The following is a 24,038-nucleotide window of genomic DNA, read 5'->3' as shown; positions in this document are numbered from 1 at the left end:
CTTTTTGAAATGAAGAGTTAAACGTTGCTAAATCTCCTTTAGGACTTATTCTGTCTAATCCTTAACTAAGGTATAGTATTTTAAAATTAAACGTGAGAGAAATAATTTTGTTTTTATGTTGTCAATAGTGTTATGTTAATTTTAACATGATTATTGAGTTAGATACATTATTACCAGCAGTTGTGAAGGAAATATTGCTAAAAGAATCTGGGCCTAAAATAAATATCGCCTTTTCTGACTTATCAAAATCAGTAAAAAAGAACTAATAAAGTCAATATAAAAAGAATTTAGGTATCTATAACCATATTGATCCAACCTTAATACAAATCATGAGATAATTTCCAGTTAACTAGAAGAAATATTACTTGGCTATAAACTTTTTTACAACTGTTTTATTCTGTTTTGAATTATCTAATAAGTATTCAGGTACATTTTATTAAATATAAGTCCTATTGTAGTTTAGCACTGGGTATATATATTTATTACAAATTTTATTATAACTTTCATAAAATGATTTTTCTGATCATTCAAGTAAAATTTGAAACCCACAGAATCCCAAGTTTGAATATTCCATATATAACTTTATAAATAAAGTCTGTACTGACCTGGCCTACTGCAGTCCGTGGAGTCTTACTCAAATACTAGTAATTTAGCTACATCATTAATTGAATAGCATTTTTAGGTTATACCCATTTGTAGTATTGTTTATAACAAATATGAGTTAGAAGCAATCAACTTCTAAATTTGAATACAGAATCACTGTGTAGGTTAGTACTGCTGGCATTATTAAGCAATAATTGATATCCAGAGAATGTTTTCATTATGATTTATACTCTTGAGTGGTACAAAAAGATTTATTTCCCTCCTTATGCCTCTGGGAGCACAGAAACTTGTTTCCCTACTTTCAAGCTTTTTTAAAATCAGATAAATGCCATGTATGATCAATTACCTTCATTGGCCAAGAAAGTGCTTTAAGTGTCCAGGAATAGTCCCTGTAACACATGCAAAACAAGGGCCAATAAATCATTGCCTCTGAAGAGCCCTCCCCTTCCCCCTCCTGTCAACCTCCTAATGAGAAGCAAACTTAGAGTACTACAAAAACAGTACAACTACTGCATCTTTTCTGTAAAACTGTGATTAAGAATTCTACCTCTTATGGATGGCTAGCTACTATACTGTACTCTTATTCCCTACCTAACAATGAATTCCTTACATCTTGTACATATGATTTGTGCCACTGATGTTAAACCTATATGATTCAGTAACTTCTCACCATGTAACAATGGCTTTATTTGGAAAAGAATTTAGGAATATTGAGGACAATTTTATTTTTATAGACACAAAGTGAAAAGAGATTATTTAAGAAGCATGTTACCTGTATTAGCCAAAAGAAGTAAAATTTATAAGCAAAGGACTAAATTTTGAAATATTTCTAAAGCTATATTATTTGCTTCATGGTTTTTAATGTCAATATTCAATTTCAAAGTTAAAATTATGCTAAAATTGAGTAAGCTATCAACAGCTTTTTGTCTTTCGCTTTTAATTAAATTTAAAATACTGCAATATTTAAGTAAGGCCTAGCATTTCGCTCTGATTTGCATTTGGATAATAAAAGATATGCTTTTCTTTCACGTGGATGTCAAGACATAAAGGGTAAATAATGGTTGAAATAGCATTGAAATAAATTACAAATTCAAAAGTAATTTCATGTTATGTTTATCCTTCTTAAGCATTGCTATTATGTCTTAACATTGACAAAGACTTGAGTTCCTATAATTGTATGCCTCCTCAAATGAAATTTTAAAAGAAATAGATTCAGCATGTAATGGTGTTTCATCTGAAGTGTAATAATGCAGTGTTGTTCAAATTGCCTTATACTTGTGAACAACCATATTGTGAGAAATAAATAATGCACTGAGTGTAATAAAAATTTAACTTCTCTATCAGTTGTTGTAAATGCTGTCTAATCCTTCAAATCTTTACTGATCTCGTCTACTCTCCTTTCCAGTTGAAAACTCATAGTTCACTGCATTTATTACATATCCTACCTTGCATTGGAGTTCTGTTTATATGTATACTTATTTATATATTGCCCAAACATGCATTGTAACTAAAAGGTGCTCAAAATATAGAAGCAAAAATAATCAGTTCTGAAAGTTTGGAATGCTAAATAAGCACTCCTCTATCCCACCACAGGAATTGTTTAGGTCTGGCATACGGCTCCAGAATCTTAACCATCACAATTTGGGATTCTGGTGTCCATTATCCTTGGACCATTTCTGGGTGATTTGGGGAAGTCAGAACTCCTTTGAATCCATTCACTTGTAGAAGTATTTTAAGATCTTAAAACTTAGTTAAAATAGGCTATCAGAGTCCAGTACTTGGGGGTCATTCTCTTCACACCTTCTAGATAAGCCATTCTTCACCCCCAAGCTGGTAGAATTCCTAAGGCACTTTTCTACTTCTACACTCCTATCACTTTCAGGTGTCTGGGCTTCTGGAAGACTTGTGTCATTAGAAACTGGAGTCATACTACATCTACAGTGAGTGTGTGTGTGTGTGTATATACTGAGTGGCCAGATTATTATGATCTCTGAATGCATAATAATCTGGCCACTCAGTGTATATCCTATATAGTAATAGGCTAATATGCAAATTGTCCCCTCAACCAGAAGGCAGGCTGGCCAACCGCCCATGTCACCTCCCCCTGGCCAGGCTGGCCGGACCCCACCCATGAACAAATTCATGCACCGGGCCTCTAATATACACACACACACACACACACACTAGAGGCCCGGTGCATGAAATTCGTGCATGGGAGGGGGGATGTCCCTCAGCCCAGCCTGCACCCTCACCAATCTGGGATCCCTCTCACAACCCAAGACTGCTGGCTCCCAACTGCTCACCTGCCTGCCTTCCTGATTGCCCCTAATAGCTTCGGCCTGCCAGCCTGATCACCCCCTAACCACTCATCTGCCAGCCTGATTGATGCCTAACTGCTCCCCTGCCAGCCTGTTTGCCCCTATCTGCCCTCCCCTGCAGGCCTGGTCACCCCTAACTGCACTCCCCTGCAGGCTTGATCGCCCCCAACTGCCCTCTCTTGCAGGCCTGGTCCCTCCCAACTGCCCTCTCCTACTGGCCTGATCGCCCCCAACTGTCCTCCCTTGCAAGCCTGGTCCCTCCCAACTGCCCTCCCCTGCTGGCCATCTTGTGGTGGCCATCTTGTGTCCACATGGGGGCAGTCATCTTTGACCACATGGGGGCATCCATCTTGTGTTGGAGTGATGGTCAGTTTGCATATTATTCTTTTATTATATAGGATTAGATAAGATAGGATAGAGGCCTGGTGCATGGGTGGGGGCCGGCTGGTTTGCCCTGAAGGGTGTCCCGGATCAGGATGGGGGTTCCCTTGGGGCGTGGGGCGGCCTGGGTGAGGGGCCTGTGGTGGTTTGCAGGCTGCCACACCCCCCGGCGACCCAAGCAGAGACCCTGGTATCTGGGATTTATTTATCTTCTATAATTGAAACTTTGTAGCCTTGAACGGAGGCCAAGGCAGGCCAGGGCTGGGAAGCTTGGCTTCCTCCATTGCCAGGGAAACCCAAGCCTCCTGCTTTCTCTGTGGCCACAGCCATCTTAGTTGGGTTAATTTGCATACTCGCTCCTGATTGGCTGGTTGGCATGGCTTGTGGGTATAGTGGAGGTATGGTCAATTTGCATATTACTCTTTTATTAGATAGGATGGCACAAAATAAAGAATTCAAACCTAAGATGACACATGAAAGGGGGCATACTTTGAGGGGATGGACTCAATCCTTGAACCTGAAAGATGAAGACAAGAAAATGCAGGGCAGGTTAAAAATTTAGAGGTCTTCAATGACTATGAGTCAACAGCAAAATGAACAATGAGAATCAGTTATCTAACAATGAACTCCTTTATATAGAGACTACTTCCCAATCCTGGAAGTTTTCAAGTGGCAATATGATCAGATGTTACAAAAAGGGATTATTTCTACATCTGATATCAAGTGGGAGAATGAACTAATTATAATTAGTTTATCCTTTTTACAGTTATTTAAAATCTGAAAGAACTAGCAATGCCATAAGTAGGAGACATGCCAGAGCTTCAAGAGACATATTTTTAAAGTTATAATTTGCTGGATTCTTGTTTGATACTCAAAAACAAATTGGAAATGAAATTAACACAGTACCATTTACAATCACTCCAAAGAAAACAACATATTTTGGTATAAATCTAACAAAACATGTACAGGATCTATATGCTGAAAATTATCAAATGAAAAAAAAACACACCATAAAAACGGGTTGGAAGTCTCATAGTAAAATGGTCAATTCTTCCTAAATCTATAAATTTAACATATTCCTACAAAAATCCAGCAAGGTTTGTTTTTGTAGACAAACTTATTCTAAAAGATTTATATGTAAAAGCAAAGGACTGCCCTAGCCGGTTTGGCTCAGTGGATACAGCATCAGCCTGTGACTGAAGGGTCCTGAGTTCAATTCCAGTCAAGGGCACATCCCAGGTAGGGGGCATGCAGGAGGCAGTTGATCAATGATTCTCTCACTGATGTTTCTATCTCTCCCTCTCCCTTCCTCTCTGAATCAAGAAAAAAAAAAGTCAGTGCCTCAAACTATGTAACAACATAAAATTAAACTTTAAATAATTCAACTTGACTGATGCAGAAAAGGACTAAGAACAGCTAAGACAATTCTGAAAAAGAATGAAGTCTACCTAAGTTAAGGCTTACTATTTAGAACAGATTCTAGGAATATATCAAAACAAGTCAATTGACTTTTGACAAAGGTGCTAAAGCAATTCAATAGGGAAAAAGCCTTTTAAAGAAATAATGCTGGAGTGATTGGGACAAACGGGTAAAAACAGGAACTTAAATGTGAAAAATCTATAAAGCTTTTCAAATTAAAAAAGAAAAATGGAAATCTTCAGGATCTAGGGGTAAACAAAGAATTTTTACACTTGATACCAAATGCATGACCCATAAAAGGAAAAACGGATAAATTGGACTTCATAAAAAATAAAAACTTGCTCTATGCAAGACCCTGTTAAGGGGATGAAAAAAATTAAGCTGCAGATCGGGAGAAAATATATGCAAACCACATATCTGAAAAAGGGCTAGAATGTATAAAATTCTCAAAGCTCAAGAATAAAAAAAATAGCAAATGACATAGACATTTCACTTAAGAAGATATGTGGCCTGGCTGGTGTGGCTCAGTGGATTGAGCGTCATCCCATGGACCAAGAGGTCCCAGGTTTGATTCCCAGTTGGGGAACATGCCCAGGTTGTGGGCTCAGTCCCCAGTAGGGGGTGTGCAGGAGGCAGCCGATGAATGTATCTCTCTCATGGTTGTTTATCTCTCTCCCTCTCCCTTCCTATCTACAATCAATAAAAACACATTTTAAAATTTTTAAAAAGAAATGTGGATGGCAAATAAGCTTATAAAAAGGATGTTCAACATCATTAGCCATTAGGGAAATTCAAGTTAAAACCACAATGAGACAATAAGATTATCACTACACATCTACCAGGGTGGCTAAAATAAAAGTTACACAACCAAATGCTAGCAAGAATGCAAGAGAAATTGGGCCACTCATACATTGCTAGTGGGTTATAAAATGGGAGAGTCACTCTGGAAAATATTTTGGCAATTTGTTATAAAATTAAACAGGAACTTATCATGCAACACAGCACTTCTACTCTTGGGCACTTATCCCTGAGAAATGACAGCATATGCTCAAATAAAATCCTGGTACATCCACACCATGGAATACTACGCAGCAATAAAAAGGAACAAACTATTGATACATGCAACAATTTGGATGGACCTCAAGGGAATTAGGTTGGGGTGGGGGGGGGAATAACCTTAAAAGGTTACACACTGTTTGATTCCTTTTACATAACATTCTTGAAATAACAAAATTATAGAGATGGAAAACAGATTAGTGGTCACCAGGTATTAAGAAAGGGAATGTGGCTATAAAGGCAGTCTTGTGGTAGAATAATTGTCTTCATTGTGGTAGTTATATAAATCTACGTGATAAAATAACAGAATTATATATACACACACCAATGAGTACTTGTAAAATCGGTAAAATCTGAATAAACTGTGGATTGTACCAATGACAATTTTCTAGACTTGATATTGTACTATATGCAAGATCTTACCATTGGTGGAAACTGAAGAGTACAAAAGGACTCCCTGTACATTTTTTTTGGTGACTATTTGTGAGTTTATAATTATTTCAAAATAAAAATTTAAAACAAAAATGGGCAGATGAATTGTATGTTGGTATATACATATTTCTGAACAAGCCCAGGAATGAGTACAATTTAACTCTAGCTTCATTTTAAACCTAAATATTCTCAGTGAAAAAATGACCATCATTTTCAGTATTACTTCAATTAAGAACTTAATTACTAGTAAAACAGTTAAACACTATTCTTCAGGAAACTTAAGGGTTGAGTAAGCCTGATTGTTTTTACATGAAATATGAAAAGTCCAAAAGTCACCATTTTTCCTTTGTGAAGCAATGCTACATTCTAAAATATTGTCTCCTAATAAGGTTATACTATGATGAAGTGGTTACTAGAACACAGCCATGGGAAGACCACACCTATTGGCCAAGCGTTGCAGAATCATCATTCTGAATCTTAACGGAGAAGCTATCCTTGATGTTTTCAAATGCTGACGTGTTTCAGTGGACAATCAAGGCATAAAGGTATATGGAAAATATTAAACATAGGATAATGTTTTCTTCACCAATAAAGGTAATGAAGTCTTTTTTCTGTAAAGAATCTTAGAATTAAGGAATATACATCACATGCAACTGAAAAGCAACTTATCCTATATAATAAAAGGCTAGTATGCAAATTGTCCCCTCAACCTGGAGTTCGACCAGTTCAATCAGGAGTTCGACCAGGGGGCGGGGCTGGCCAGCCAACTGCCTGCAGCCCCTCCCCCTGGCCAGCCCCACCTGATTGGCCCCAATCAGGGTGGGCCAGCCGGACCCCACCCATACACAAATTCATGCACCGGGCCTCTAGTTAAGTATAATATAAAGTACTGTAAATTCTTAAATGCCAAAGGGACATAAGTTTAAAACCAAATGTGCAGCAACTATTTCACTATTCCTTGGACAAATAGCAAAGGAGAAAAGAATGAACAAAGATCAGTTTGTTTAGACAGGGAAACAAGGAAAGACTATAAAATAGTATGCAGATATCCCATTTATTGTCAAAGGAGAGTATTTCCTTTTTGGCACCCAAGCAAAGATTAGGATGCAATACTTTTATATCCCCATAGTACCTAAATATTCCCAAGACAAAGTTTAATGTTTAGGATAAGAAAAATTTGAACATTGCTATGCCCTGGCCTTTGGAAAACAGAAAGGCAAAGAATCTGCCCTTAAAGAGTTAACAGTTTAACTGGAGAGAGAGAATATTCAAGAATTATCAACTACTAATTTTTCCCAGTCAGCTTTCTCATTCATTGCTCCAGGAAGTTTGGCAAGATCCCTCAAATTTAGGTTGTGTCCATCTTATGTACCATCTATATTTTGTTTTCAAAGTACTGACCACACCATATCATAATTAATATATATAAATCCTCTACTAGACCCTAATCTGAAGGCAGAGAACATGACTATTCTACCCACCACACCCAGTGGTAGGGACAGTATTTGTTGAAACAAAGATGAGGCATACTATTTATTATTAAGAAAAAAGTGAAATTTTAAAACAACATGAATGATCTTTTTCAGTAAAAAACAAACCAAAAAATAGACAAAGTCTAGAAGGCTAAGGCTTATACACCATTTTCTCTGGACTGTAGAACTGGGAGAATTTTCAGAATATTTTAGTTTTGTGTTGTCTGAATTTTTCACTGAGAAATGCTTTTACGTCATAATTAGAAATAGTAAAGCTTTTTAATTTTGGAGAAAAAACAATTGATATAAGACTTCCTCTTGCTTTTCTCATCTACTTCCTCCATCCTTCCTTGTAATTGCCCTTTTCTTCTAAACCACATTTCCATTCTTAGAACTGCTTTACTAATTGTTTGTTGCCAGCTAAAATACAATTTAAGGTTAAGAGGAAAAGCAATACTTTAGGAACAAATTAGCATTATTTCCTCTAAGTTAGATTTAGATGAGGAAAAGGAATATTTTTCATCTCAGATGTGAATAATTTCTATTATAAGAAAATCCAGAATTGGAAGTTACTGCAGTTGCCTTATGAAGGGGATAAATTACTTGATTATAATATTGAGTTTTCAAAGTTTCTTTATTACTGCACTACAGCATATGCTTGCTATTTTCTAAACCTAAAGTTGTATTTTTCAATACCATAGACAAAGTAAATATTGTAATTTTAAAAGGTCAATTTTAGTAACTACACGAAACTTTTTTGTTGTTGTTAATCCTCATCCAAGGATCTTTTTTCCATTGAATTTTAGAGAGTGTGGCAAGGAAGGAGATGCGGGAGAGACTGAGAGAGACAAAGATCAATGTGAGAAACATCCATTGGTTGTCTCCCACACATGCCCCAACCAGGGCCAGGGATCTAACCTGCAACCCAGGTATGTGCCCTTGACCAGAATTGAACCAGTGACCCTCTGGAGCACAGGCCGATGCTCTAACCACTGTGCATGCCGGCCAGGGCTACAATCCGCAATTAATACACCAGCACTTTGAAGTACAGTATGGACTTTTGAATCCAAAACAGAGTATCTACCTGGAAAGCACCATAAAATACTTCCCCTGCTTTGGCTTCAGAATAAGCTTTCAAATAAACCAACACAATCGTTTCTTAATATAAATATAGGTACTAATGCTTAACAAAATACTTTTTTGGTTCAGCTAATAACCTTAAATCTGCTCTAAATTAATTATTCTAATACTATGGTAGCATGTAAGAAAGAAAAATTCACATTTTTACAGAAAATTTTCTGCATACCTGCCACAGAACCACCATGAAGAACCTCAAATCTAAGTCTTGGCTCAAAAACTGGTGATGAGCAAGTTTTTGTTTTGTTTTGTTTTTTATATATTTTTATTGATTTTTTACAGAGAGGAAGAGAGAGGGATAGAGAGTTAGAAACATCGATGAGAGAGAGACATCGATCAGCTGCCTCCTGCACGCCCCCTACTGGGGATGTGCCCGCAACCCAGGTACATGCCCTTGACCGGAATCGAACCCGGGACCCTTCAGTCCGCAGGCCGACGCTCTATCCACTGAGCCAAACCGGTTAGGGCGATGAGCAAGTTTTTAACAATAAAGTGCAGAAGCTCCTGGGAAATTCCTGACAGAGGCTGCAGCTATTAACGTATGTTGATCTATAATCCAGTTCTATTCCATGTCCTACGCCCAAGCATGTTTTATTCCAACCAAGCCTATCTTCCTTCCTGTTCTCTGAACATGTCTGCTCCTCTTCTGTTTCCTCTATTTAATGACATCACTAGCCTCCCAGGTCCTCAAAACTTAAAAAAAACTCCTTACCTACTCAGTCCTCTCCCCAAATCTCTTATGCATTTTTTAAAATATATTTTATTGATATTTTACAGAGAGGAAGGGAGAAGGATAGAGAGTTAGAAACATCGATGAGAGAGAAACATTGATAAGCTGCCTCCTGCACACCCCCCACTGGGGATGTGCCCGCAACCAAGGTACATGCCCTTGACCGGAATCGAACCTGGGACCTTTCAGTCTGCAGGTTGACGCTTTATCCACTGAGCCAAACCAGTTAGGGCTTTTAGGCATTTTTTTTTTTTTAAACTCACCTGAGGATATGTATTTATTGATTTTATAAAGAAAGGTAGAAGGGAGGAAGGGAGGGAGGGAGGAAGGGACAGAGAAACATCAATTGGATGCCTCCCATAAGCACCCCAACCAGGGAATCAAAACCACAGCCTAGGTATGTGCCTGATCAGGAATTGAACCCACTACCTTGTAGTGTACAGGATGATATTCCCACCAACTGAGCCATACGTATGTATTCTTTTCCTTTTTTTTTTATGGGGAGAATGGGAATGCAGTTCCCCACTACCACAGATTATGTAATCTAGTTTGCCACATTTGGAGAAATCACAGGGGTCAGCACACCCAGAATACAATGGGTGAGCCTCACCCTGAGAAAATCACCTTCAAGATCCTGGTATCTTCCATGCCAGTAAGTATCTCCATGTATTCCAAACAAACATTCCTACTGTTTCTACTACCTCAGGTTTACCTAAATTTAGTCTAGTCCTAGCTGGTTTTGCATTACATCATTTCCCTCTAAATCATGCATAACATTCATGGTCGTTTAAATGCCTTCATGAAGTCTTCCCTAATAAATCATTTTTCCCAAATATCCTCTATAGGTAGGCCCTAGGTAAAAGTAATCTCTCCCTTCCCTTAAATCCTCTTGCCGCTGGGACCCCTTTAAATAGCTACACATAGTTATCTTCCCAGTAGAAAACACTAAATGAAGGAGGCAATCATATCTATTTCCCACCCCACCCCCACCCCCAGCCCAGTGTTTTAACAACAGGCCCTCACATATTGATATATTCTCAACTCCAGGCCTATTCTTACCTTGCTCCCTCATTCTGAACGAAGATTTTCTCTCCTTTAGCTGCTGTTTAGGTTAATCCATCCTTGAAAATACAACCTAAAACATACTTCAGTCAAAATTAATCTCATTTCTCCAGGGATATACTAGTACCATATATTTGGATACCTTTAGTCATACACTGTTTTCAAATACTGCTTAATTTTCATGTCCTAACTCCCCAAGACTGTACCATTCTCTAAACTATAACCCTTAAATTGTTCCCCCCAATTCCATTTATTTGTGCTGTTCCTTATCCCACTCTATTTTTGCCAGTCAAAATCCTATTGTCCTTCAAACCCAAATTTAAATGAGATTCTCTTTAATAAGTCCTTCCCTAATGCCTCTTAGGTTTATTCTACATTCTTATGGAACCTTGTAGCAATATTCCATGGCACTTATCACATTTCAACTCAAATTTAGTTGTGTTTGTGTCCACCAGAATTTAAAATTTCAGAGCAGGGCTCCTAATATTTCATTTCCCCTTTAACAGCAACTCACAGGTATTCGAAACATGATTGCTACATTTTATTTATTTTTTTTAATATACTTCTTTATTGATTTCAGAGAGGGAGAGGGATAGAGAGAAACATCAATGATGAGAATCATTGATCGGCTGCCTCCTGCACACCCCCTATTGGGGATCGAGCCCACAACCTGGGCATGTGCCCTTGGCGGGAATCGAGCCTGGGACCCTTCAGTCCGCAGGCCTGCGCTCTATCCACTGAGCCAAACCGGCTAGGGCTGATTGCTACATTTTAATAAACAACACAAAATGGCTTGTAAAACCATTTTCAGAAACTGAAACATACAAAAAAAAAAAAATCCTGTAATACTAAAGTGAATTGTGTCCCCCCAAAAGATAGGTCTATCTTTTTGTTTTTAAATCCTCATCCGAGGATATTTTTCCATTTATTTTTAGAGAGTGGAAGAGAGAGGGAAGACAAAGAGAAACATTGGAGGAGCCTGCAACCAAGTTACATGCCCCAAGGTATGTGCCCTTGACCGGAATCAAACCTGGAACCCTTTGGTCCACAGGCCGACACTCTATCCTCTGAGCCAATGGACCTTATTGGAAATACGATATTTGTGGATATGATTAAGTTAACTGTCTTGAAGCAAGATCATCTTGGACTTAGGTTGATCTTCCTCCCTCCCTCCCTTCCTCCCTTCTACCTTTCTTTATAAAATCAATAAATACATATCCTTAATCCAATGACGGGTATCTATATACTGGTAAAAGGAGAGGGAGATTTAACACAGAGTAAAGATGTGTGAATTGGAGACAGAAAATGGAGTCATGCTAGCCCTGGCTGGGTAGCTCGGTTGGTTGGAGCATCATCTCGTATGCCAAAAGATTGTGGGTTTGACTCCAGGTCAGGGCACATACCTAGGTTACGGGTTTGACCCATGTCTGGGCATGTACAGGAGGCAACTGATCGATGTTTCTCACTCACATAGATGTTTCTGTCTCTCCACTTCCCCACCTCTTTCAAAGAGGAGGAGGAGGGGAAGGAGGAGGGGAGGAGGGGGAAGGGGGAAGGGGGAAGGAGGAAGGGGGAGGAGGGGGGAGGAGGAGGGGGAGGGGGAAAAGGAAGAGGAAGAGGAAGGAGGAGGAGGAGGGAGGAAGGTTTTTTTATGGTAGCCCTAGGTAACTAATACAAATAGTTAAACAGTATACCTTTGAAAAATTCAGAAAAATAAATTTCTTATCTTCACAAATAAGAGCAAAAATGAGGTTAAGGAATAAACAAATTTGTTTTTTGTACCTAAAACCATATTTTACTTAAACTTATACAAAGTGGATTTTGTTTATAAGTAAGCAGTGGCTTATGTTAAACTGAATTCAGTGGAACCTCTAAATATAAAATGTTTTATTTTCAAAGTATACAGTTTTGAAAGTTGTAAAACCACAGTTATACTCATATATAATTTTTTAAAATTATGCTATTTTAAAGAGTAATAATGGTGAACAGATGAAGTACTACTTTATTGGTATTTCACTACAATATAAATCTTAATGTCATTCTTAATGGAGGTTTGTAATATCAACGTAATTTGATATTAGGTAAGGGTCAATATTTTGTTTATTTTTATAAAGAATGTAATCCAGTGCTCCACTTTAACCCTTAGACCATATGTCTAAGTTATTCAAGTTTTGCTTTTTAAAAAAAATTTTTTTATTGATTTCAGAGAGGTAGGGAGAGGGAGAGAGAGCTAGAAACACAATGATGCGAGAGAATCATTGATCAGCTGCCTCCTGCATACCCCACACTGGAGGTCAAACTTGCAATCTGGGCATGAGCCCTGACTGGGAATCGAACAGTGACCTCTAATTTCATAGGTCGATGCTCAATCACTGAGCACAAGTTTTGCTTTTTTAAGTCAGAGTATGCTTAAGGAACACACAAATAATTTCAATGAGTGGAAATGAATAATAAATCCCTCTAATTGCAAAAATATAAATGATTGTGTATTTTGTTAATTTTGCTTATCTATAACATGGGTATCTTCAATTAGCAAATAAGATTTGATTGTAATATGGCTGACAACATACATATTTTCTCTAGAAGGGGCCCACAAATAAGTATACATTACATTTTCAAGCACATGAGTCTTTATGTTAAATACTACTTTTTAATAAAAGTACAAATTTAATTTTAAAATATTTAAAAATTTTCAAAAATTATTTCAAAAAATATCAAGAGTTTGACCTTACTAAAACATTTTAAATTATACCTTCCACATACATGCAATAATCAGCACAGGTAACTTAATTTTACACATTTCCCTGAATTATTTAGCTAAGATCAAACATTATTATATAAATTTGGTAAAACTACTATTTTCTTAGAAATTATGATCCTCTGAGGATTGTCATTTTAAATTTAATTGCAGTCACTCAATTTCAATACTTACAGTACTAAAAATTAAATTAATATTATCAATCCTTATGTTCATTTAATCTATATGGTCATGGTAATTAGCACTGAATTATTGCTCTCATTGACACACACCATCTCCTCTCTATTCCTTTTAGGCTATGTTTATGATTATTAAATACATGTAATAAAACCATGTCAATATGCTATTCTGCAAATGATAATATCCTTATATGACAAATCCATATTAGACAAAAATACTATCTTCTCTTTCCCATAATATACAGATGGCATGAGCAAACTCCGAAGTCTTGGATAAGTCAATGGCTTTTCCTATCAAAACTCTTTCCAACGAGCTTCATTTCCTAAAACTTCCATGTCTCCTCAAGGAAAAGTTTTACTTCATGGATATTTTCAAAAGGGACAGAAATTCTCACAAAATCTTGTTTTTGTCTCAAATTTTGCATAGGAAAATCTCCTGATATTCCACTAATTCTGTATAGGAAATTCTGTATTAAAGGTAAAATATGTTTGAGGTCAATAATTAGTTAAAATACCACTAATTATAATCCTTCACTAAGTATATATTATTAATACTGCATATTGCTATTAGCATTTAACTTCAATTTACAACTTAATTTTGAATATATTTTAATGTAATTGACTTATATAAAGGGTAATGTAGCTAAGATTACATAAGCAAATTATCAATTTATATAAAAACATAGCAATGTAATTTCTAAAAATCATTTCAAAAATGGTATTTCTCCAGCAAAAGTAAAACATTTAAAAAACTTAATTTCTTATAAAAAATTTAAGTGAGCTTAATTTTAACTTCTTAATATGAAAAAATGACTGTTAACTACCTGCTAGACATTCATTCAAATACTGTCAACATTTTTTCCTTTCAGACTTGACATAATCAATGATGGGTTGAATAACCTTGGCTGAACTAAATAACAAAATATAAACTAATTTTATTCAATTCTCCAAGCCCAAGTCACACACAAAGGCACCAAGGATCAAACATAAACATCTGCAAGGGAGTTCAATGGAAGCCAATAAACATGCACAGGCCACCTGACAATATGACTTCAACACTGAACGAAGTCCTCCAAAACATAGCTATCCATTTGCCAGTTTCATAGCTGATCTTGCACATATTCTGTGTGTGTTCCATGAACTCAATGTCAGTGCTGCTCTTGTGATACTCAAGAAACTCAATGATACCATCAAACCAATATTATAACAAATGTTAAAGGGACTTATTTAAGAAAAAAAAAGGATAAAAAATATGAATAAAAAGGCAATAACTAAATCTTTATCAACAATTACTTTAAATGTAAATGGTTAAATGCTCCAATCAAAATACAGTTTAGCTGAATGGATAAGGAGACAAGACCCTTATATATGCTGCCTGCCAGAGACTCACTTCAGATCAAAGGACACACAGGCTGAAAGTAAAGGGATGGAAAAAGATAGTTCATGAAAGAAAAAAGCAAAAAACAAACAAAACAAAAACTGGGGTAGCACTACTTATACCAGACAAAACAGACCTTAAAACAAAGGCTACAATAAGAGACAAAGAAATTCCACTTTTGGGTATTGATCTGAAGAAAACCAAAACACTAATTCAAAAAAACATGTGCATCCACATGTTCACTGCAGCAAAATTTACCATAGCCAAGATATGGAAGTAACCTAAGTGTCCATCAACAGATGAATGGATAAAAAAGTGGTACATATATATACACCACTGAGTATTATGCTAAGTAAACTAAGTCAGACAGAGTAAACTAAGTCAATCATACCATATGATTTCACTTATATGTGGAATCAAAAAACAAAATAAACAAAGCAGAAAAACTAATAGAACATTATGATGGCTTCCAGATGGGAGGTCGGTAGGAGGAAGGGGAAAAAAGGGGGAAGGTATTAAGAAACAAATCGGTAGTTATAAAAAAGTCATGGGGATGTAAATTATAGCACAGGGAATATAATCAGTAATATTATAATAATTATGTATAATGTCAGATGGGTACTAGATTTATCATTGATCACTTCATAAGTTATATAAATGCCTAATCACTAGCCTGAAACTAATATAATATTGTATGCCAATCATAATTAAAACATTAAAAATTATTTAAAAAACAAACAAACAAACAAACAAACAATGCGTCCAGGACAATAAGGACCCAACGTATACTATGTTTTTTTAGGGTGCTCTAAAATTTACCTTTTCTTCTACTGCTTTTAAACCTAATTTTACTTTAGGGAATCTACTTGCCTTATCTTTTATTTTTGTCCATAATAAATATTAGTATACTTTCTCTATGAATACCGTACTTACATTAAGCTCAAACCAACTCATGTTTCCTCATTGGGCCAGATAAATCCTTGGCCATTCTGGTTGACCAATGATCCAAGAGGACATTAAAAAAAGGCTTTCTAATTTAATAAAAAAAACCCCACAAACATGAAGGTAATTAAATACTAAGGAATAACATTTTTGTTGAGTAAAGTTAAACTCTGGAGGGTCACAAACCATTTACTAGGATTTTCTTGCCCCCTCCCCCCCCCATGAACCAATTTGTGCCAGTTTAGGGACTATATTATACTCATTGAGAAAGCATGTTACAGAATTAAAAAAAAAAAAAAAAAAGGATTGACTACTAAAGGAACAGAAATTAGACTAATGATAATGACGAAATATATTTGTTTTATCCAATATGTACATCTTATCATTTTTTGAGGTTTTGTTCATTTGTTTGCTTGCTTAAATCTAATGGAAATTTTTTCTGAATAGATATCACACTCCTTGAAGATGCTATAAAAGTGTGGAGTTGTGCCCTAACCGGTTTGGCTCAGTGGATAGAGCATCGGCCTGCAGACTGAAGGGTCCCAGGTTCGATCACGGTCAAGGGCATGTACCTGGGTTGCGGGCACATCCCCAGTAGGGGGCGTGCAGGAGGCAGCTGATCGATGTCTCTCTCTCATCGATGTTTCTAACTCTCTATCCCTCTCTCTTCCTATCCGTAAAAAATCAATAAAATATATTTTAAAAAAAAAGTGTGGAGTTGTTACTAAACATCCAGCTTCAATACTCATCATGTCCAAGGGGAGCAAGCAAAGAGGGATTTTGTTGGATAAAAGGGAGGGGGAGGGAGAGAGAAAAAAGTGAGCCAGTTCATTTGCAGTATTATTCTATTTTCAAATATAAAGTCAGCAAAATATATTAATCTAGTTATTTCTCCAAGATACTTTGATATTAAGATAAATATTGTGCCATACTTGCTCCTATCTATTGGTTATTCAGAGAGCCAGATTGCTTTCACAGCTTCCCCAATCTCCAAATTGCTATCAGTTAGACATCTGGTTTCTTAACTACTATTAATTAGAAAAGAATCCATGATCAGATAAAAGTCTCACTTTACATTTAACTGTCAAGTTTTTATTTTCCTGAGGAAAGGACATGACTGATTAACTGCCACAGAAGAAACAAAAGGAGATTTTGGGGAGTGTGTATTCATAGAGATACTCAAATATCATTAAAGAGGAAAATATCCCCTTAAAAGAAGGCTTCTCTTCTATTTCCCAAAGTTGCACAGACATCTTCCTTTGCCATCACATCCTCATTCAAACAACTCTAGAACCACATTATAAAACAGTCTGCTGTAACAATGGAAGTCAGATTATGTTCCAATAAAAACTTATTAGTATCTAGTAGAAACTCAATCAAGTAGCCCAAAAAAACAGAATTAGTTATAGTCCCCAACACTGATAATAGAAATCTTCTGTATACACAATAGAAACCAAACATGCCTAGTTGGACATACCTTGCAAATGAAAAAAGGAGAGGTACCCCCATCAACTCATATATCCGTGAACATTCACTTCTATTGAACATTTAGTAATAAAATATACCTAGCAAAAGAACTGATTTCATTACCCCTACATTAGAATTTCTAAAATAACTCTGATAGCTCATGTTCTGATCTTGTTTGATCACCTAAAAGCCTGAGAACCCATATTTACTATTTATTACAAGGGTATTTATAAAAATGTATTTGTTTGAAACAAAAGAATTAATTGAGTATGATGTATTATTTGTACATCTTTTCTTTCTATAGCCTAGGTAGGGAAGAAGCTTTTTAGGAAAAAAATAAAAAATCCTTTTATATGAACCCTGACACCTTTGTTGTAAGTAAGAAAAAAAACATAGTTGAAAGTCTGTTTTTTTTTTTTTAATTTTGGGGACAGGGTAGAGATTTATATCCTTCAAGTATAAAGAATGCAAGCTGGCTTAACAGGTAAGTTTTTAAGGATCGTTTAAGATGAACATGCAATAATTATTATTGTTTGGGGGGCAAGAGAAAAATGAAAGCAAAGTTTTATAAAGATTGATTCAAGTGAACATATATATTTACAATGGAATTGGAAAATCCTTAGCTCCCTGGGCTACATAAAAGTAGTCATCTATTGCACCAGTGTGTATTTTTAAGCAAATACAGAAGCAAAACTCATTAGCTATTTAAAAAATACACACATTTAATGTTGGTCTGTTTTAATTCTAAGTAAAGCAATTCCAAAAATACAAACTGAACATCAGAGCCATGTGAACCACCATGATAAAATAAAACATTCATTCACAATAATTACGTCTAAAGACAGTTCAGCTTAATAAATCATCTTCCAAGTATGCCAAAGAGTTTCTAAAAATACTGCTGGTGTTCAGTTAGAATTAAAGGACTTTGGGGAAAATGAAATAATATGATACAGGTGGAGTGAGTAAGGTTACACGGAATTTACATTTTCCATTACCCCTAGATATAAACAAACATTCAAAATCAACACAAACTCTGTGTGTTATTCAAAATATTGCAGTGCAGGAAAGGCAACTTTAAATTAATAGCTAGGGGGAAATCAAGTTTTGGTGGAGGTAAACAGAAGTGACAGTTTTAATTCACACTTTTGTAAAGCTCATCTATACCTGGCCAACCAGGAACCAAATGCAGGACAACAATGTTCTCTGCTTCTTTTGGCTATAGTATGACAAGAAAAGGTCATCTTTTGAAGATGTTTAAAGAAATAAAGCAACTTTCATTATAAACAGTCAAATAATCAATCAATGGAATAAATAAGTACTAACCCACATTTTTACCGCTCTGTAATCACTACACTTTACATATTTTTCATTTTGGCAGCAAATTCCCCAATTTTTAGGCTAAAATCCACCAATCACTTTTAAGAATAAAATGAATAGCTACCAAAAAAAGAATATTCTTCTGTTTACTCTTTGGCTAAAAAAGAACAAACAAACGAAACAAAAATAAACAGAAGACAACTCTAACACTGGTGATAAAAGAAACTGTTTCTTTTTACATGTAAAATAAAATTATCAATTTAAATCTTGGTACATTTTATAAAAACAAGAGGTAATGTTGTAAAAAAACAGCACTAGCCGTGGCAGGCAACATACTGTTTGTTAACCCTGTGCAATAAAATACTTTGTTCATACTACACTTATTCAACATGACTAACAGTTACTACAGACATTTCAGGAATCTTCACAGGACTCCTATAGACTTACTGTTAAAACTGAGAGACATTTACAATCATAATGTGCCGTGAAAACTTGAAAACGTTACTTCTAGTAGGAGATAATGTTCATATTATTTGAATTTGTTTTAGGTACTGAACAGCTGAGTTACAAGGACTGAAAGAGAAAAGCATTCTAAAAGCCCATGAACAATGTTGTCCACACCCTTCTTCAGAGCACACTAAACTTGTTTGACACATTTCTCTTCATACATAGTAAGCAACAGCACCCAATAAAAGCCTGAGAAGAAATGCTGCTGTGTAAATACTGCAACTATTCCTGAAAAAAGAATTATGGGATATATACTCCAAAGCTGCCCATTCCCATAATTTGTATTGCATAGGTCACATAATCACACACATATACATACACACCTGTGTGTATATATATATATGCACATGCAAAGAATATATTAAGACGACAATGAAGTCTAGTCACAGAGCAATTTACAGGCTCAATATATATTTTTACACTTTGCTTGAAAGAAAATTTCAATATTTTACAGTCTTTTAGTAGGCATTATATACACTGCACTTTATGAAATCTAAAAGATATTGAAATAAATTTTTTCCAACATTTTGGTAACAAAACAGACATTTTTTTCAAATACTTGTGCTATCTAACTACAGGATCTGTTTGCTCTGATAACCACTCATCACAAAAACTGATTCAATGGAATAATTAGAAAAATTATCTAACACCATGCATGGGTTTGAATCATTTTTAATATCCTATCCTAGGAACATTCTACAAAACTTAAGATTTAAAAAATTAAGTCTCTGTTTGATTTTTAAAAGATATCTTTTTATGACAATATCCATAACATTGACAGGTACACATTAAGGCTAGTATCATCTCCTTTTGTGAAATTTTTTGACATTTTTTATTTTTTTAAGAAAGATAGTAAAAGCCAGACTCCTTTAGGGCTTTGAACTGTACCTACAGAAAATGAGAGTGCAGTGAACATAATGTTCAGTCCTACAGTCAGGATGCAGTTGCTCCTTCCCATTCCACAAGATACTGCACCTTTCCATCAAGTGTCACCCGACGAGCCAACACTCGGTATTTTTCACCACATGCTATTCTACCTGCAGCACCAAAATAACTGGTAATGGAGTTTTTTAGATGAGTGAGTTGTAACTCCTGATCTGCTAAGTTATTCAAAATCTCTGTGTTGAGTTCATCAAATTGGTAATCCTCTTTGCCTTCATCGTCTTTTACAATTTCTGAGTTCTGAGTCTGGAGTGCTCTTCTTGGAAGACGACCCCTTCTCCTCCGTAAATGAGGGATCGAAGCAGGCCAAGATCTTCCTGTACGAGTTCTTTTTCTGGAGTCAGATAAACTATGAAAGAAAAAAAGACCATAATTATCCACTAAGTTTATAAAGTATCCTCCGCCCATACTATGTGTTTTCTCTGATTATTTTTTTCTATCACTCTGTTATAAGTATATATCCTGGTGACATAAAAATTAGCCAAACCAAAACAATAAATGCTATATAAATGGATTATCACTCGCCTTCATTAGATTCCATCACCTTCTTGGGGCTGACCTTTGAAGAGCTTTTCTTCCTTAACTATGTTCTATTAAGCTTAAAAGAATCAAAGGAAATTTTTGGATTATGAGGCCGAGTCAAATTCTTACCAAAAGGACCTATTAGTAAGTCAGGTTTTGTCAACACTCTTATCATTAGCATCCCTCATCCCCCAGAAAGCCAGTTCATTCATTCAATGCAGCAAATATACAATAAGTACCTATTATGTACAAGACACTGTTCCATGTGCTTAAACAGATGGTAAAATTAGAATAAAGGATGCCTTATTACCAGTTCTAAGCCTAGTAAAGTAAGAAAATGAACTGGAATAAGCATAAACTAGAAGTCAAGCAATCCTGAGTATAGCTCTTGTTATATTGGCCAAATTCAAATCTCTTATCTTCTGTGTTCTCTTAAGAGAAAAGATTAAGTGAACTAGATCATCTTTGAGGTCCTTTTCTGCTCAGAAATTCAACGACTTTATGAACTTATAACAAAGGGAGAACAGAGCACAACTGCTAAATTCAGACTTTATAATCACACTAGTTAACATACCAGCTGTTATACTTGCTAAACATGCTATCTTAGACTGTTACTTAAAACCCTCTAAGTCTCAGTTTCCTTATCTGTAAAATGGAAATAACAGGACCTACAACTCAAAAGACTGTTGTAAGAATTAAAGAAGACAATATATGTAAAAGGCTTAGCACAATGCTTGATAAGAGGCAAAAAAATAGGTTATCTTATTGTTCATGATTCATTTAAAAATGTTACATTTTAAGCCTTCAAATACTTAGAATTTTATATAATTTACACAAGTAGTTTTTTAATTGTGAACAAAAATTAAACAAAGAGAAGTATAAAACTTGGAAGCTCAGAACTCTGATCCCAAGTAAACAAAACTTTTCATAACTGATGAGTCATACTTTATGGAAAAGTTTTTCTTCTGAAGAGTTTATGTAAAACATTAAAGAAATCTGCTATTGATAAAAATACTGAGTTTAAAAATCCTTTTACTAACAAAAGAACTTATGTTTCAGGCTTTATCCCCAGTAGAAGGCAAGAGGCAGCCAATCAATGCTTCTCTCTCCTTCTCCCTTTCTCTCTCTTAAAAAAAAAAAAAGTAAATAAAAATATATTAAAAAAATATTTTAAAAAAAAGCATAAAAAGGTCTCACAGAAAAGAGCACAGCCTATAAACATTTGTGTGCCTCTTTTCTCAGTGCACACAGCCAATTTTCTAAAAAATTTGAATGTCTGTGCTCTGAAAAGCAAAATTATTCAAATAAATATTAATAACCTAAAGTATCGGACATGCCAAAACCGGTTTGGCTCAGTGGATAGAGCGTCAGCCTGCGGACTGAAAGGTCCCAGGTTCAATTCCGGTCAAGGGCATGTAACTTGGTTGTGGGCACATCCCCAGTAGGAGGTGTGCAAGAGGCAGCTGATCGATGTTTCTCTCTCATCGATGTTTCTGACTATCACTCTTCCTTCCTCTCTGTAAAAAATCAATAAAATATATTTTAAAAAAAAAAGTATCGGACATACTGGTTGCTTCTCAAAAGGTGAAAAACATACTTGTATCACTTTCAATTGGAAAATATGTCATTAATCATCACTTCACAAAGAAAAAGAGACTACAGGAAAATTAACAAAGAATAAGAACATAAAATATCTACCCATAATGCCTGGCAATGCTAGGCGAGGTAGTTTCTTTTGCACTGGAAGCACCCGTGAAATCCACATCTGAGGTATTAGATGAATGTGCAGGTCCCTCAGTTCTCCTGAGACAAAAGAATTTAAATGGTAAAACGACTATATTACATAACAATAGAAATACTAATTCCCCCCCCAAAAGAAAGTTCTTAGGATAGGAGAAAATAACTTTCTATTTACCCTATAGAACAAGGTAAATCCAAGGTAGGATTTTCTGAAATTGATTCCTTATCCTGGAAAATAAAAAAATATATATACTTAAAAAGCATGATTCTAAAGTAAGCTGAAAAGATACTAGTTTCTCAGTCATTTCAAGCATCTTTCCTCTCTGAGAACATATACATACTAGTCCTCTTACCAAAGATGGCTCAGCAGTTTTCTGAATCATTTTTCTTGTATATGGACCAGGTGGACGACCTACAGATTTTTTCTTTCCTTTTTTTTCTATGCCATTGCTTACTTCCCTGAAAAATAAAATCATTATATATTTAATCTCTGCATAAAGAGAACAACAATAACAACAAAAACAATGGATAATATACAGTCACATCTCTATGTAATAATTAGGTTATGCTTATTTTTATATTAATGATAATATAAAAACAAAATTAAATAGAAGTTGAATCTATAAGTTTGGTCAAGTGCATTAATAGTACATTCTAATTTAAATAAGTATTTATTGACTTAAAAGAATTCACATATGAAAGGTTTAAGAAAGTTCTCTTTAATACACTTGTGAAAAATATATACCACCTAAAAAAATTTTTTTTTAAAGAAGAAACAGACAACTATTTCAAATGGAAAAGTTCAAAACTCCTGAAAGTTTCATTACATAGGTTAGGTTGTTACTAGGTGGGTACCTGGGGGATGTTTCAAGGATTTACTACTAAAAGTAATTAGGAATTCAGTAGTTAACCCCACAGAGTCAGGAAGTAACTATGTTAAAATATACTAACTATAAATAGAGGTTACCTTTAGATGTATATACCTAAATTTTATATATATTATTATCATCATTCAGGAATGAATATACATATTCATTCCTGAATGATGATAATCAGAAAGAGAATGAAGCCCAGGGTGGGAGAGGGTAAAGTAAGTGAGTCATTCAAAGGGCAAAATTAGAAAGATCTAGAAAACCATTTTTGAGACATAAAGGTAAATATCAAGCAATAGCAAGGAAAAAAGCAATAGTTAAGGACACCTTCTAATTAATACAAGGGAAGAAGAAAAGGGCAACTATCAATATACAAAACATCTATTTCACTTATTCAACATTATCTACCATATAAAGGGGATATTAGATAATAGGAATATCAAGATGTTCCCTGTGCTAATGGGTTAACAATATAGTTAGAAAGTGACAAATGTACATATAAGCAAGCTAATTAAATGGGTTAAGTGCTATAAGAAAGTTATCCAGGAAAATTCAATTAAAAGCAACAACAAAAAATGAACAATACTATAGATACAGATGGAAAGAGGTGAATGAAGAAAAGTAGTAAAGACTACCTCTCCAGACATCAAATTAAGATTGGAGAATAAATGTGGAAGTACAAGTAAGGAAGCTAGAGGAACAAACCATAACTGCAATCAAAAGTCTCAAGGCTAAGATGGATAGGGCATACGCTTTCTTTTTTGAAGATGATCAACATAACATTTCTAAAGGACCGAGCCCTGA

The 24,038-nt window shown here is 35.3% G+C and overlaps 1 protein-coding gene across 3 annotated transcripts in view; it reads right to left on the bottom strand.

Annotated features, from left to right (window-relative positions):
* Positions 1 to 17,760: 17,760 nt before the first annotated feature.
* MTF2 (metal response element binding transcription factor 2) overlaps positions 17,761 to 24,038 on the bottom strand; it is an 80,246-nt gene continuing 73,968 nt past the window's right edge. For 2 of the 3 annotated variants that reach the window (XM_080655659.1, XM_080655660.1), the window contains exons 12-15: positions 22,716 to 22,821; positions 22,538 to 22,590; positions 22,321 to 22,425; positions 17,761 to 20,449 (exon numbers count right to left, since the gene is read on the bottom strand). In XM_080655659.1, coding sequence (XP_080511785.1) covers positions 20,092 to 20,449; positions 22,321 to 22,425; positions 22,538 to 22,590; positions 22,716 to 22,821 — 622 coding nt within the window. In that variant the 3' untranslated portion in view covers positions 17,761 to 20,091. Of the gene's footprint in view, positions 20,450 to 20,671; positions 20,699 to 22,320; positions 22,426 to 22,537; positions 22,591 to 22,715; positions 22,822 to 24,038 lie in introns of those variants that run through there. The other variant, XM_080655661.1, reaches the window with a different exon arrangement.

This window comes from Plecotus auritus (genome assembly GCF_963455305.1).
Source record: "Plecotus auritus genome assembly, chromosome: 2".
Lineage (NCBI taxonomy): Eukaryota > Metazoa > Chordata > Mammalia > Chiroptera > Vespertilionidae > Plecotus > Plecotus auritus.
Note: the sequence above shows the minus strand (reverse complement) of the source record. Positions and strands in the feature narration are given on the sequence as shown.